This window comes from Lacerta agilis, chromosome 4 (assembly GCF_009819535.1).
Source record: "Lacerta agilis isolate rLacAgi1 chromosome 4, rLacAgi1.pri, whole genome shotgun sequence".
In the NCBI taxonomy this organism is placed as follows: Eukaryota; Metazoa; Chordata; class Lepidosauria; order Squamata; family Lacertidae; genus Lacerta; species Lacerta agilis.
Genome location: NC_046315.1, coordinates 518,516 through 533,333, shown reverse-complemented (window position 1 = coordinate 533,333; position 14,818 = coordinate 518,516). Strand labels below are relative to the sequence as shown.

General features: G+C 60.7%; 1 protein-coding gene across 2 annotated transcripts; it reads left to right on the top strand.

Annotated features, from left to right (window-relative positions):
- Positions 1–313: 313 nt before the first annotated feature.
- On the top strand, positions 314–9,100 carry LOC117044875 (ankyrin repeat domain-containing protein 50-like). Of its 2 annotated transcripts, none has more exons than XM_033145654.1 (4): positions 314–340; positions 2,381–2,880; positions 4,688–4,920; positions 6,043–9,100. In XM_033145654.1, exons 2-4 carry the CDS (start codon positions 2,489–2,491, stop codon positions 9,006–9,008), a joined length of 3,591 nt encoding a protein of 1,196 aa, XP_033001545.1. In that variant the 5' UTR covers positions 314–340; positions 2,381–2,488; the 3' UTR covers positions 9,009–9,100. The 2 variants fall into 2 exon arrangements, with proteins under 2 accessions (XP_033001545.1, XP_033001546.1); XM_033145655.1 differs by lacking the exon at positions 314–340 and adding an exon at positions 1,577–1,600.
- The last annotated feature ends 5,718 nt before the right edge of the window (positions 9,101–14,818 follow it).

The window sequence follows — 14,818 nt, the reverse complement described above, 5'->3', positions numbered from 1 at the left end:
CGGGGGCGAGGCGGGAGGGCGCACACTTGACAGGGGTTGCAATTGGGGCGCCCCACGGCCGGCAGGGACTTACTCCCTAGGTAACGCGCCCCGGAGCGGGGCCGGGCTTTGCAGAAGCCTCCCTCTCGGCGGCGGCGGGGGTCGGGCGAGGCGCGGCGCTCCGCACGCGCTCAGAGGCGCCCTCGCCTCCGCCAGCGCTCGTGCACAGAGGGCGGGGGGGGGGTCCCCGCGGGGCCGCCTCCCCCTTCCTGTCTCCCGGCCGGAGCGAGCGGAAGTTTGGCGGCTGCCCGGCCAGTCGAGGAAGAAGGAGGAGGAGAAGGAGGAGGAGGAGGAGGAGCAGGTAAGCCGGATTGGGGCGGAGGTGGGGGGGGAGAGAAAGGCACGTTGCCGGGGGGGGGAGCAGAAAAGCTGGTCCCTGTCCCTCCCTGCGGCCACCTTGCAGCGCCCCTCCCCCGCAAAGGCTGCCCATTCTGCAGCCCCCCCCCCCGACAGACCGGCGTCCACTTCTCCCCCCCCCCTGAGCTCTTCATGCGCCCCCTCTTTGCTCCCTCCCTGTTGCGAAGTGCGGGGCGCGTGAAGAGGGGGGGTCTTTATTTCCTCCCCTCCCCTTCAGTCGTCCCCCCCATATTACTCTTCTGAGCTCCGCCTCCCTGCAGGGCTGGCCGGTCCTCGCCTCGCCAGCCCCATACCCCCCCCCGGGTGCGAGGCGGGAGAGAGGGCCACACACGCGCACGGGGAGGGGGGGTCTTGTGGGGAGAGGCCCGGTCGCGCCCCCCCCCCACCGCCGCCGTCCCCTTCCGCACCCACCCACCCTACAAGCCCTCCTGCCCCGTTCTCCGAAATGGCCCCATTTCACAGCTTCCGAGGGAAAGTCGAGGCTTGGCTCCTTCTTGCTCTCCCCCCCCCCCCAGGATCCTGCATTCCCCGACTTGCAGAGCCTGCTCTCCCCCCCCCAGCCTCCCTCCCCCCCCCGGGCTTCCTGCTCCGTGCAGGGCAAGACCAGGCAAGACTCGCCTGGGCAACCTCCCCCCCCGCGCCCTTTCCTGCCCCCGCCCTGCTCCTCCTTTCCTATAAATACCGCGGGGGTGGGGGGGTGGGCAGAGGGAGTGTCTCCCCATTGCACAAGGTGCGGCTGGGCATGTCTGCAGCGGAGGGACTGGGCCGGCCTGGCTGGGCTGGAGGTGCTCCCCCCCCCCTGCATGCAACACCCCTTTCCTTCCTGAACACTTGTGTGTGTGGGGGTGAGCTCCAGGGCTGGGGCTGCGGATGCACATCCTGGTTCCCTCGGTTTGGGGGGGGGTCTCCTCTCTGGCTGCTGGTAGGGAGGGAGGAGGGAGCCGGCATCCTGCTTGCGTCCCTGGCTGGCTGGCTGGGTGCCCCCCCCCCGCCGCCGGGGCGTCTACTGCAAGAGCACCTTGGGCAGGAGGGGGTTACTGGCCCGGCTGCTCAGGGTGGGGTGGGGTGGGGGGGATGAATCAGCATCCGCTGCTCCTGCTGAGGCAGCCGCCCTGAGCACCCTGACCTGCCGGGGGGGGGGGGCCCTTGGGTGCCAGCGGAAGGAGGAGACCGGCAGGAGGAGGGGGGGAGTCTGGCAGCAAAGGTCAGCCAGTGGGAGGGCAGTGTTGGGGGGCGTGGAGGCGTGGGGTGCTGTAAAGCATCCAGAGTTCAGGGAAGGGGGTGCCATGGGTAGGACTGTCAGGCTCAGACCCTTGACTCCATTCAGCTCTGTGTAGCCTGCTCTGACCGGCAGCAGTTGCTCTCCAGGGATCTTTCTCCCATTGGGGACCTTCTGCATTCCAAGCAGGTGTTCCCCCCCCTGAGGGAAAGCCTTTCCTTTCAGCCCTAGGGCCACAGGAAGCTGCCCTGCGCTGAGTTAGACACCCAGCCCATCAGGCGCAGCACTGACAGCACCCTGGCTGGCAGCTTCTCTCTGGGATTTTGGGCAGGGTGGCTCTCCCAGGCCTTCCCAAAGACCTTCTGCTTGCCAAGCAGGTGCTTTCCCACTCAGCCACCACCCCTTGCCTCTGAGAGGAAGCTCAGCAGAGGGAGAGATCCTCAGGGTCGTGGGTTCAAGCAGCGGGTTGGGCAAAAGATCCCCAAATTGCAGGGGGTTGGGCTAGATGACCCTCGGGGTCCCTTCCAGTCTCCCATTCCTGTTAGTCCTTCTGGTTCTTTAGGAAAAGCTGCTTGGTAAAGCAAATGAGGAGGCTGCCTGCTGAGTCAGGGCCTGGGGGAAACCCAGCATTGCTTGCTCTGACTGGCAGCAGTGGCTCTCCGGGGTTTCAGACATTCTGCACGCCAAGCGGGTGTTCTGACTTTGTGCCCCTTCCCCATTGCCACCTGGCTTAACCCTCTCTCTCTCTCTCTTCCTCTCTCCTAGGCTTCTCCCCCACCCTACTTTCCAGCCCCCCACCTCGCCCGTGGAACCGGCCCTGACCCCTCCCTCGGTGCCACCACCGCCCGGACCCCGCCATGCCCCCGGCCTGGCATGGAGCCCTCTGGGAGCCTGCTTCAGGGCAAGCCCTTCTACTGCCGGGAGTGGGCGCTGGGCCGGCTGGCGCTCAGCCTGGAGGGGGGCGGGGGGGTGCTGGTGACGGGGGGCCCCGGCAGCGGCAAGACGGCCCTGTGCACTGAGGCGCTGTGGCCCACCTCCGAGGTGGGGCACCGGGTGGGGCTGGGCGAGAGCGCCTTGGCCTGGCACTTCTGCCAGCCACACGATGGCGCCACCTGCTCCCCCCGAGGCTTCCTCCTCCGGCTGGTGGAGCAGATCCGCCAGTGCCCACTGCTGCCCGGGTACGGAGAGCGTCTCAGCCGGGAGGATGCCCAGAGGAGCCTGGAGAACGCGCAGTGCAAGAAGGATCCGGACGAAGCCTTTCGCAGGTGAGAGAGAGCCTTTGCCCTGCCCCCTGCGGGGGTGGCATCCTGGTCGCCCCTCCTCCTTCTGGATCAGGCCCATAGAGCCTGGCATCCTGTTCTCACAGTGGCCAGAAACTCCTCAGAATACCTGGATATTGAGGTAGGCTGCTCCACAAAAGTGTCAGAAGAGTCTGCTGGCTCTCAAGGTGGATAAAAATCAATCATTTTTTTAAAAAATCGATGTTTTTTTTATTTAAATCGTATTTTTAAAAGAAAATGCTTTTGGAGGAAAAACCATTCTAAAGATAGTTTTCTATTTAAGTTACATTATAGTCCAAAGGCTGTTCATTAGGAAATAAGGATTTGTTTTTCATGTGTTATAAAATTCAGGGTTTTTTTTTTTTTTTTTTTTTGTTTAACCACATCAGTTAACCAACATGGATACATTTGCTATAACGTTACTGTTTTAGTTAAACAAATTGTTATTAAGGAAACGATTCCCCCCCCCCTTCCGATAAAGTACAGCAGAAAAGTTGTCCAAATATAAACAGTTAACTTATTAAACCTCACAATCATTTCATAATTATCTGTCTATGTATTTCTAATAGTATAAGCACATCAGTAATTTTTGATATAAGTGTAAAAAATACTCTGGAAATGTATTATTCCAAAAATGAAACCTTCGTTTGGTTGTAAATATTAAGATTATACCAGCAAGAATGACTCTTTTTGTAAAAATAAATAAATGATTTAAATCAAATCCACCCAAATACCCGTTCTGGGAATCCCGCAAACAGGCTCTGAGCCCAAGAGATCCCTTTCTATCTTGTCGCCACTTACCCGTATTTTTCGCGCCATAGGACGCACTGGACCATAGGGCGCACCTCATTTTTAGAGGAGGAAACAAGGAAAAAAATATTTTTCTGGTTTTCCTCATCCAAAAGCCATGTTGTTGTTTTTTTGAATCAGCTAAAAGTTTTGCAGCTTTTTTGCAAAGGGAAAAGCCCTGTTTTTTTGAGGATCAGCTAAAAGTTTTGCAGCTTTTTTGCAAAGGGGGAAAAGCAAAGCTCCTTTTGCAAAGGGGGATAAGCAAAGAGGAAAAGCTCTGTTTTTATGGGGTTCAACTCACATTTCTGCAGCTGCTAAAGGAAAGGGAGCCTTTTCTACAGTTTCCAGACAGAAAACAAACAACCTCCCTCTGCAGCACATTCAACAATGGAGGCCTGGGCAACGGGGCTGGGCTGAAAGGGAGCCAGAGACTCTTATCTCTCTCCAGATTTCTTGCTGATCAGCTGCTGAGCGGGGTCCTTTCAACACCCCCTTTTCTCTTTGTAAAATAAAAAGCATGATCCTCTTTTGGCCCCTGAGCAATTCAGCTCCAGGGACCACCATTCGCTCCATAAGATGCACAGGTATTTCCCCTTCCTTTTTAGAAGGAAAAAAAAATACGGTAACTCACATTTTCTCCAAACTGAAACGCTCCCCCCCCCCCGTTGAACTAATCTTAATGCTGCCATCCTTTTCAGCTGTACACAATTCCCCCCCATATATTCTATAATAGTTTTCTCTAAACGTGTGTTCTTCTTCTTCTTCTCTTATTCTATATGTTAAGCCTGCAAGCTGCGCATATTCCGTCAGCTTAAATTGCCGTTCTGATTATTATTTTTTTGAAAATTACTTTTAAACATTTTCTCCAATTCATGATGAATTATTTCCCAATATTATTTTACCCTTCTGCAAGTCTGCCCCATGTCTCTGGGTGTTCCCCATTTGCAATATTCACATGGTGTGCCCTTTCCCTCTCTCTTTCCCTTCCTTCCTCAATCCACAGGGCCGTCCTGCTCCCCCTGCTGGACCTGCCGCCGCCCCCCAAGCCCCTCCTGCTGGTGGTGGACGCTCTGGACGCCGGCCAGGCTGAGCGCGAAGAGGAGCGAGCCCCCCCTCCGGGGCCCAGCCGGACCATCGCCCAGCTCCTGGGGAGCCACCTGCAGCTGCTGCCCCCCTGGCTGCTCCTGGTCTGCACTGCTCGCTCCCACAGCAAGGGGGTGCTGCGCCTCTTCAACGGTGAGGGGGAGCCCTGGGGGGAGGGGAGACCCGGCCAGAGGGAGGGGGGCCAGGGACTTGTGTTCGCATGGGTCTCTAAAAGCCTGGCAGCTCTTCAGAATTGGATTCAGAACTCCTCAGTCGTCCTCTAGTCCAACCCCCTGCAATTGCCCGATTTGCAGCTAACTTTAACATTAATCTTCATTAAAGTTGCATACCACCCTTCATCTGGGATAGCTCAGTTGGTAGAGCCTGAGACTCTTACTTTCAGGGTTGTGGGTTCGAGTCCTGTGTTGGGCAAAAGATTCTTGCTGGGATGGGTGGGGTATAAATCTATTATTATTATTATTATTATTATTATTATTATTATTATTATTATTATTATTATTATTATATTACAGGGGGTTGGACTGGATGACCCTCAAGGTACCTTCCAGCTTTACAATATGATAATTTAGAACAGTGTTTCCCAGACTTGTGTCTCCAGCTATTTTTGGACTACAGTGCGCATCCGCTGGCCCTGATAGATTGGGATGATGGGAACTGTAGTAATTGTGTACGGCTGAAAATTCTGGCAGCATTAAGATAAATTCAACAGGGTAAATAAGTTTTGGCGGATGCAATAATGGAATACTGATTGGTATAGTTCCTGTAAAATATGCAGGGATTTGTGATATGTAAAATGAACCGTGGAAAGAGAAGAAGGGAAGTCATTGACACCTTAAGGATGTAAAACGAGTACAGGTATTTTAAATTGTAAAACAGAAAGTTTAATAAAAATTATTTTAAAAAAACAGCTGGAGACCCAAGTTTGGGATGCACTGATCTATAATAATGATCCCGAGAGACAGTTCACAGCATAAAAATGCAGAATAAAACCACAACATAACCACAATCTTTCGTATTTTAAAAGCTTTTCGTATTGTAATTGGTGAAAACCAGCTTGAGCCCTGCGGAAAAGATGGCATATACAGAATATTATTACTATTTTGTGGCACCTTCTGGCATGCCCCAGTGCATGCCAAGTGCAGCCAACTGTTGGCATATTATCCCCACTTTTTGGGGGGGGGAGGCTCACATTTTTCGGGGGGGGGGAGGCCCAGCCCCTTCTCACCCCTCGACTCTCCCCTTGACACCCCTCAGGGTTCCGGCGCCTGTGCCTGGACGACCTTCGCCGGGAGCCGGTGGTCTGCGATGTCCAGCAGTACATCCTGGCGCGGCTGGACCGGGAGGAGCCCCTCCGTCGCCACCTGACCCGTGACACGGCCGAGGCCCTGAGCCAGCTGCACATCAAGAGCAACGGGTGCCTGCTGTACCTGGAGCGGGTGCTGGACGGCGTGGCGGGCGAGCTGGTCACCCTGCGCGAGGTGCGCCACATCCCGGGCACCCTCTATGGCCTCTACCTCTGGCTGTGCCAGCGTCTCTTCCCAGGCCAGGACTTTGCCCTTGTCCGCCCCCTGCTGGAGGCCCTCCTGGCCGCACCGCGCCCCCTGCGCCCCATGGAGCTGTATGCCGCCGTGTGGACTCGCCGCCCGGTTCCCCGGGAGGAGTTTGAGGGCTGGCTGGCATCCCTAGCGCCGCTGCTCCACCAGGGAGACGGGGGCACCTGCATCCTCTTCCACGCCAGCTTCGCTGAGTGGCTCTGCGACGTCAAGCACTGCACCCAGAGGTACCTCTGTTGCCCGGCCCGCGGGCACGCCTCTCTCGCCATGAGCGCCTCGTGCCGCGCACCTGCGCTGCTGCCCGAGCAGGTGCACGAACTGGCGCACCACCTGCTGCACGCCGAACTGGGCATGGAAGCCTGGCAGCTGGCGCTGTGGTTGGTGTGGTGCGGGGCGCCGGTCGAGCGCTGCCTGGAGCCTGAGGAGGCGCTGCTGCTGCCCCTGGCGCCCGCGGTGCTGGAGCTTCTGGTGCTGGCGGGCGCACGGATGAGCTCCCAGGGCCCTGGACCGTCCCTTCAGCAAGCCCTTGAGAGGGAGGACTCGGTGCGGCTACTCCTGGAAAACGGCGCCAGCGTCAACCAGCGGGACGTCACAGGGCGCACCCTGCTAGCCAGCGCCGCTCACAGTGGCAACCATGAGGTGGCGGGTCTCCTCCTGGCACGTGGGGCGCAGGCCGAGGTCCCAGACCGGCATGGGCAGACACCCATGACCCTGGCTGCCCGCCAAGGCCACACCAAAGTCCTGCTCTGTTTGCTGGCACATGGTGCCCACGTAGATCGCCCTGACCGAGAGGGCTGGACAGCGCTGCGGGCAGCCGCCTGGGGGGGCCACGGCGAGGCCGTGGGGGTCTTGCTACGAGCCGGTGCCAACGTGGACTGTGCTGACGCAGAAGGGAGGACGGCGCTGAGGGCGGCGGCCTGGGGCGGCCACGAGGAGATTGTTGCCACACTGCTGGAGCACGGAGCCAACCTCAACCGGGCAGATACCGAGGGACGCACGGCACTCATTGCAGCGGCCTACATGGGGCACCGCGAGATTGTGGCGCTGCTGCTGGCGCACGGAGCCCACGTGGACCACGCCGACGTGGACGGGCGCACGGCACTGTCAGTGGCGGCCCTGTGTGTGCCTGCCAGCCGCGGCTACGCCAAGGTGGTGGAGCTCCTCCTGGACTACGGGGCGTCCCCGGGGCACAAGGACCGGGATGGCATGACCCCCTTGCTGGTGGCCGCCTATGAGGGCCATGCCGACGTGGTGGAGCTGCTGCTGGAGGCCGGGGCAGATGTGGATGAGGCCGATGGGGCTGGCTGTGCCCCTCTACTGGCAGCCGCCTCCATGGGTCACCGTGCCGTGGTGGACACCTTGCTGCTCTGGGGGGCGGCCGTCGACGGGCTGGACGGCGAGGGCCGCACGGCACTGGGCGTGGCTGCTGGGCAAGGCAGCGAGGCGGTGGTTCGGGCGCTGCTAGAGAGAGGCCTGGACGAGAACCACCGGGACGCCCTGGGCTGGACCCCGCTGCACCTAGCCGCCTGGCAGGGCCACGCCAGGACGTGCGCTGCGCTCCTGGAGGCCGGGGCCCGTGTGGCGGAAACAAACCGGGACGGGAGGGTGCCCCTGATGCTGGCTGCCCAGGAAGGCCACACGGACACCGTGCAGCTCCTGCTGGACCGCGGCTCCCCCATCGACCACCAGGGCTACGACGGGCTCTCCGCCCTCTTGCTGGCCATGCTGGGGGGCCACCGATCCACGGCCGAGCTGCTCCTGCGCAAGGGGGCTGACGTCAACCTCTCAGACGCCGAGGGGCGCCCCATGCTGTACCTGCTGGTGCTGGAGGGGCGCCTGGAGATGGCGGAGCTGCTGCTGGAGAATGGGGCTGGGCTAGAGGGGCAGGATGCCCAGGGGCGCTCAGCCCTGCACGTGGCCTGCTGGCAGGGCCATGCCGAGGTGGCACAACTGCTGCTGAGCTACGGGGCCGACGTGGACGCATTGGACACGGAGCGCCGTTCTGCCCTGCACCTGGCAGCCTGGAGGGGCCACGCCCGGATCGCCCGTCTGCTGCTGGAGGGCGGGGCTCAGCCTGACCATGCCTGCAACCAGGGGGCCACGGCGCTGGGCATCGCCGCCCAGGAGGGGCAGGCAGAGGTGGCAAAAGTCCTGCTGGAGCATGGTGCCAGCCCTGGCATCCTTGACAGAGCCGGCCGGACCCCTCTGCGTGTGGCGGCCAAACGGGGCCATCGGGACGTCCTGCGGCTGCTGGAGGGGCATGGGGCTGCGCCCGGCTCCCCAGGCTCCGTGGGCAGCTCCCCCTCGGCCTCGCTGGACTCGGCGGCAGGCGAGCACCCCAAGTCGCAGACCTCCCTCTGTTCCTCGGGCGCCGCCACATCCTCCACTTTCCACTCGCTGGCCACCGCGCAGACGGTCCCCGTGGACACCCTCAGCTTCGCCCAGCAGATCCAACAGCACTCACTGCCTCGCCGGCGCCAGTCTGCCCTCGCTGCCCTGCCCCGACCCACAGTGGCTCAGGAGAAGCACAACGGGGAGGCCGTGGGGAGCCCCTTGCTCCTCTCCATCGACACCCTGGACCCCCACCTGCACCTCAAAGCGGCCATCAAGCTGCAGTTCGAGGGCCCCACCTGTGGCTACGAGTACAAGCAGGAGACGCCCCTCTGACAGGCACTGGGGGGGCAGGGGCATTTTCGTGAGTGGGTCTGCTAATGCACAAAGGCCTTGGTGATGGGCACTGCCACCACTTGGGGGTGGAGAGCCTCTCCCAGGATGGCACTACTGAGGAAACGGGTTGTGGGGTGTGTGGGTTAGGCTCGTGGTCTGGGGGCAGAGACCAGAAGACAGAAATCAAGCCCGGCTGCCAAGCACAAAGGATCACCATCGAGGGGGCCGAGCAGAGAGGCGCGTGGCATGGCTAGGTCTGTTTGGGGCATTTATCCCATGGCTCCCTGTCTTCTCCCATGGCTCCCGGCAACACAATCGAGGTGCCTTGGACTCCAGGTTGTCAGTTTGGGAAGGTGGACAGAATAGGAACACACACATGAATTCCATGGTTAGGATTTCAAGGGAGAGGCAGGCAGGGCATGTACAGAGTGTCTTTTAGCAGGGAGGTGCCTGCTGCTGGAGGTGTTCCTGGGCTGGCTCAAGGTCCAATGCCAGGCTTGCCTTAACCACCTTGCCCCCTCCCTCACTGGGAGGTGGCGCCTGCTCCGCCATGGGGTGCAGTTGAGGGGGCCGTATCAGTGGGAGCCCATCCCCAACAGGGTTGCGCACCACCAGTGCAACAGTAGACACACACACCCCCACCGCCTCTGGGCCCAACCAGAAGTAGAGGCGGCCTCTAGCTCTCCAGAGAGGGGCTGGCAGTGCAGGTTCTTGGCTTCTTTCCCCCAGTGGTTGTGTTTCAGAACTTGTAGAGTTGGGAGGGACCACCAAGGGTCACCTGGCCCAACCCCATGCAATGCCAAGACGGGCTATTGGTGGCCCTTGGAGAAAAAGCACAGGGGACCTTCTGCACAACCAAGAAATACACATAGCCCACCTCTCCGTGGGTCTCGGGCTCAAGCCCTGGCCTTTGGACTCCGTGGCCCTTGGGTGCCTGTAGGTGGCATGCCCCTCCCCCACCCCTGGTGCTGTGACCACATGCTGCCTTCATTGGTGTCTTAACCACTTCTTTAATGAGTTGCCACAAGTGACTTTGGAACCACTGGATACCAAAAATGGCTGGTGGGGGGGGGAGAGCGCCCTCCTCCTTTCCCCTGTAGGGTAGCCCCGTCCCTGCCCAATGCCGCCTGCCTGCCTCTGGGACCTGGCCAGCCATTGGGGGAGGGGGGGAATCACCTCCTTGCTGGGGCCACCGATGCTGATCATGGTGCTTCGTTGCTTCTCCAGGGACCCTCGTGGCTCACCTTGATTTGCAGAACTCCCACCATCAATAAAGGTCCCGTTCTGGAAACATTCTTGTCCTGGCATCTGTTGGCAGGGTGTGTGTGTGTGGGGGGGGAACTCAGAGGGTGGGGAGCGTCCTTGCATGCAGTGGCCTAGCAAGGGTTGCCAGGGCCCGGGGCAAAGGAGCTGTCCTTGGTAGAGCTGGGAGATGTAGTGATAAATGGTCTGAAACAGGTAAGGCGCTCAGGTCAGAATACCGGGTCCAGACATTTTGAGCTGGCCAGACATCTTGCCAGCCGGGGGCCAACGGACAGAGCCTGAGAAGGTCCTGGGCAAGTACCCTCAAGAGCTCCGTCTGCCTGCCCCTCCGGCTCATGTGTGCTGGAGAGGTATGTGGACTTGCTCAGCTGGGGGGCAGGAGGCTTCCTGACCCCCGGCTGAGCAGTTGAATGAAGCCCGGGTGCCCTTCTCACGCTATCCAGAGCCATGCCAAGGCTTTGTTGGGTCGGGCGATGTAACTCTGCTGCTGCTTCTTCCCCTAAGGTGGGGGGCAGGAGGCAGCCAGGGTCAGACATCCTGATCTATCTAACATATCGTAATATTTAGCCACTGGTCTATTGTAATGCTCAGTGGCCCAACGGGAAGCCCAAAAGCAGGATCCCGAGTGAAGAAGCAACTTGCTGCTTCCTCCCATGGAGACAGAGCTGAGCTGCCGGGGCCAGAAGCCACTGAGAGCCCCCCCCCCCAAAACCAGGGATTTGTCTATTCCAATTCTGGTTGCATTAGAATTCGTCCGATGCAACAGAAATCAAGCCGAATCTGAAAATTTCAAAGGCAGCGGATCATTGTTCCACATGCAAAAAACATTTGAGAGCAAGAATAAGGATTTATTCATTTGATTTATATACAACCCTTTATCCAAATGTACAATATTTAGAACGTAGTTTATGCAGCGTAGTAATAAAAACACAATACAGAGTGTGATAATGCAGAAGACAGTAATATAACCACAACAACAGTTCACACAAACACATTTGAAGGGCTGCAGAATATGAATCGGGGAGAAGAGGAACATTTTCACCCGGGGCCTAAAGGTGTATAATGAAGGCGCCAAGCGAACTTTCCTGGGGAGAACATCCCACAGACTGGGAGCCACTGCAGAGAAGGCCCCGTTCTCGTGTTGCCACCCTCCGGACATTTCGAGGAGGAGGCACACGAAGAAGGACCTCGGAGTCGGTTCATTTGAAGAGAGGCAGTCCTTAAGGTATTGCGACCCTGAGGCTCTATGGGTCAAAACCAGCACTTTGAATTGGGCCCGGAAACTAACTGGCGGCCAGGGCAGTGGGGCCAGGATTGGCATTAAAAGGCTCAAACACTCTTGCCCTAATGAGCAACCTGACTGCCGAATTTTGCACCAACTGAATTTTCCGTCTGCAGAGGCAGCCCCACGAAAAACAGTAATCTAACCTTACAGAGCAGAGGAGATGACGGAATTGCCCCCTGGCCAGACACAGGTGTAGCTGGGCCACCAGTTGAAGCCGATGGAAGCCCCCCTGGGCCACCGAGGCCACGGGAGTCTCAAGCGACAGGAATGCCTCCGGGAGGAAATCAAGCTCTGCGCCTGCTCCTTCGGTCCTCTTTTTAAGGGTCCCAGGTGGGGTGGGGGGGGGCAAGGCAGGAGTCCCAGCTCTCTTGCCGCTGTCATAAGACATTGTGGGGCATGCCCCACAAGCATCCCTACTCAGTTTTGGGAAGCAGGAGTAGGGGTCTTGGACCCCACTGTGGGTGGGGTGGGGGGAGCCCGTCTTGGCTCCCCACCCCCACCCCACCCCTCCTTCAACAGTACTGGAAGGTTTTCAGGCAATGGTGCATGCTGTCTGCCACCACTAGGTGGCGCTCCCCGAGAAGGGCAACCCCCCGGGGGCTGCTTAACCCCTCGGTGGCCACGGCCCAACCCCTCCCTCGCGGAGGGTAGCAGAAGACGGCGTGCGAGAGGCGCCCCCAGTCGGCCACCACCACCCGCCCGGCCTCGTCCAGGGAGACCCCCCAGGGGTTGGTGAGCAGCGGGGGGCAGCCCTGCCCACCCAGCACCCGCAGGAGCTGCCAGGTGGGGGCCAGCACCTTAACGCAGCAGCCCCCGTCCAGCCCCCGCTCAGAGACGGCCACCTCCCCCCGGCTGTTGGTGGCCACCAGGTACGGTTTGACGAAGCCCCCCACGGCCTCCCTCCGCACCAGCCGGCCCCCAGACACCCCCAGGACATGCAGCGCCCCCAGACGCGTGTCAGCCACCAGGAACTCCCCCCGGGGGGCAATGGCAATGCCCCGGGGGCTCTGGAAGCCCTCGGCCAGGGCTTGCAGGAGGCGGCCTCTGGCGCTATACAGCTCCACACGGCGCCAAGAGGGGCTGGTCAGTGCCACGCAGCCCCCCCTGCCCTGGGCCACGTCAAAGTAGGTCTTCCCCGGCAAGGGCAAGGCCCACCCCCCAGCCCTCCTCACTTCCTGCAGCCGGCGGTTCCCAAAGTCCACCACAAGGAGGGAGCCAGCGGGGGCAGCACACAGCCCATGCGGGAGGCACAGCTGCCCCTCTCGGCTGCCCCACATCCCCCACTGCCCCACCAGCTGGTTGCAGGGAGGGCTAGGGGATCCCAGGTGGTGGGGCACAGCTGGAACACACTTTAAATGGGGGCTTGGGGGCTCCCCCCACCCCAGCCGGGTCCCCTTGAGGAAGGCGACCTGCTCCACTCTGGCCCCCGCCAGCTCCAGGCAGCTGCCCCCCAGCTGCCCCACAGCTCCCTGCCTGGCTCTGTGCAGCCGCCCCAAAGACTCCGCCGAGGCCCAGCGAGGCAGGGGCCCCCTGGCTGAGGGCGCCCGGCTGCCCATCCTGGCCACCTCCCGGAAGGATCCCGATCCCCCCATCTCCCCACTGCTGCTGCTGTCAGAGGCTTCTTCTTGCACCCAGACCGCCCTGGCGCGGAAGAGGGTGGCCGGCTCCAAAGGCAGGGACGTGCCAAGGGCACCGTCCAGGTTGAGGGACCCTTCTGGAAGGGACAGGCCTGGCCTTGCCACGCCATCCGCTTCCTCAGCCCCTGGCAAGCACCTCGTGGGCACCCCCGCAGAGACCGCGGGCATCGCCGCTGCTGGCAGGGCTCCCTCGCTGCCCTCTGCCTCCCTCGCAGCAACCTCTGCCACAGTCCCCACCTCCACCCCCTCTGCCCAGCTGCACAGCTCCCCCCGGGGTGTCAGCCCAGCCTCAGCAGACGGGGCCCCCCCTGGCAGCTCCGAGGGGCAGCTCTCGCTTGCCCGCTCCACGTCGCCACACTCCAGGCTGCTCCCTTCCGTGGGCACGGCGGTGCCTCCTCCGCGCCCTCCTCCGTTGCCCCTGGCCAGGATCTTGCTTGGGGCCAGGCTGAGGACCCTCTCCTCCAGCTGGAGCTGCCCCAGGACACGGGTCGGCCGTCCCTGCGGCGGAGATGGCATGAAGCGGGCCCAGGTGAGCTGGAGGGAGAGGGCGCTGGCCTGGGCGAGCAGATCCTTGGCCTCCTTTGCCCTCTGGGCGGTGGATGCTGCCTCTGGGGCGGCCAGGAGGCAGGTATGGAGGTGGCTCAGCTGCTGCCGCAGGGCCTGGATCCTGGCCGCGCCCACTCGTGCCGCCTCCTCGTTGGCATCCTGAAGGGCGGCCAGCTCTCCTTGCAGCCGCAGGCGCTCTGCCCGGGCTCGTGCCCACAGCTGCTCCTCTTCCTGCAGCCCTGCAGCCAGGGCCTCCTCCAGGGAGCGCTGGGCCCCCACCAGGCCCCCCAGGTGGCGCTGCTGCAGGGACTTCAGCCAGTCCCGGGCGCCACTCAGTGCCAGGACCAGGGCCTTGTGGTCCACAGGGGGGCCCTGCGCCATCTCCTAGGGTGGGGGGGGGCTTGAGACCTGGGAAGAGAGAGAGGGGGGAGATATAATCATGGGTGCCATCAGCCTTGCCAGCAAAGAGTCTCCCTGGGGGTGAGATGCAAAGGCTTGGCTGGCCAAGCACAGTTAAACTGTGGAACTCCCTCCCACAAGAGGCACTGATGGCCACCAGCTTGGCTCTGCCCTGCCTCCGTGGTCAGAGGCGGTGATGCTCTTGAATGCCAGTTGCTGGAAACCACAGGAGGGGGAAGGGCTCAGATCCTGCTTGCGCGTTTCACACAGGCATTTGGTTGGTCACTGTGAGGACAGGAGGCTGGACTGGATGTTCCCTCTTTGGCCTGATCCAGGAGCCTCTTTGGATGTTCTTGTGGAACCTCCAGCTGCAGAGGCAGTCTATCTGCACGGCTAGGTTCTTGGGAGTATTTGGCCTCTGTGAGAACAGGGTGCTGGACTTAGCTAGTTAAGCGTTGCAATTCGCATCTCCAAAGAAGTAGCTTTGTGCTCGAGGACACCTAAGAGGGGTCTTCCCCACCTCACCTGCCTGCCGGGTAGGAGAGCGAGAGACAGAGTTTTGGGGTGGGAGCTGATCCAGGAGGCGGGAGACACAGAGACCGACTCGCTTTGCACTGGAGCCAAAGCTGCGACTACTGCAGAAGCAGGATTTCCTGGGGTGTTGCTGCTGGGAAGTCGAC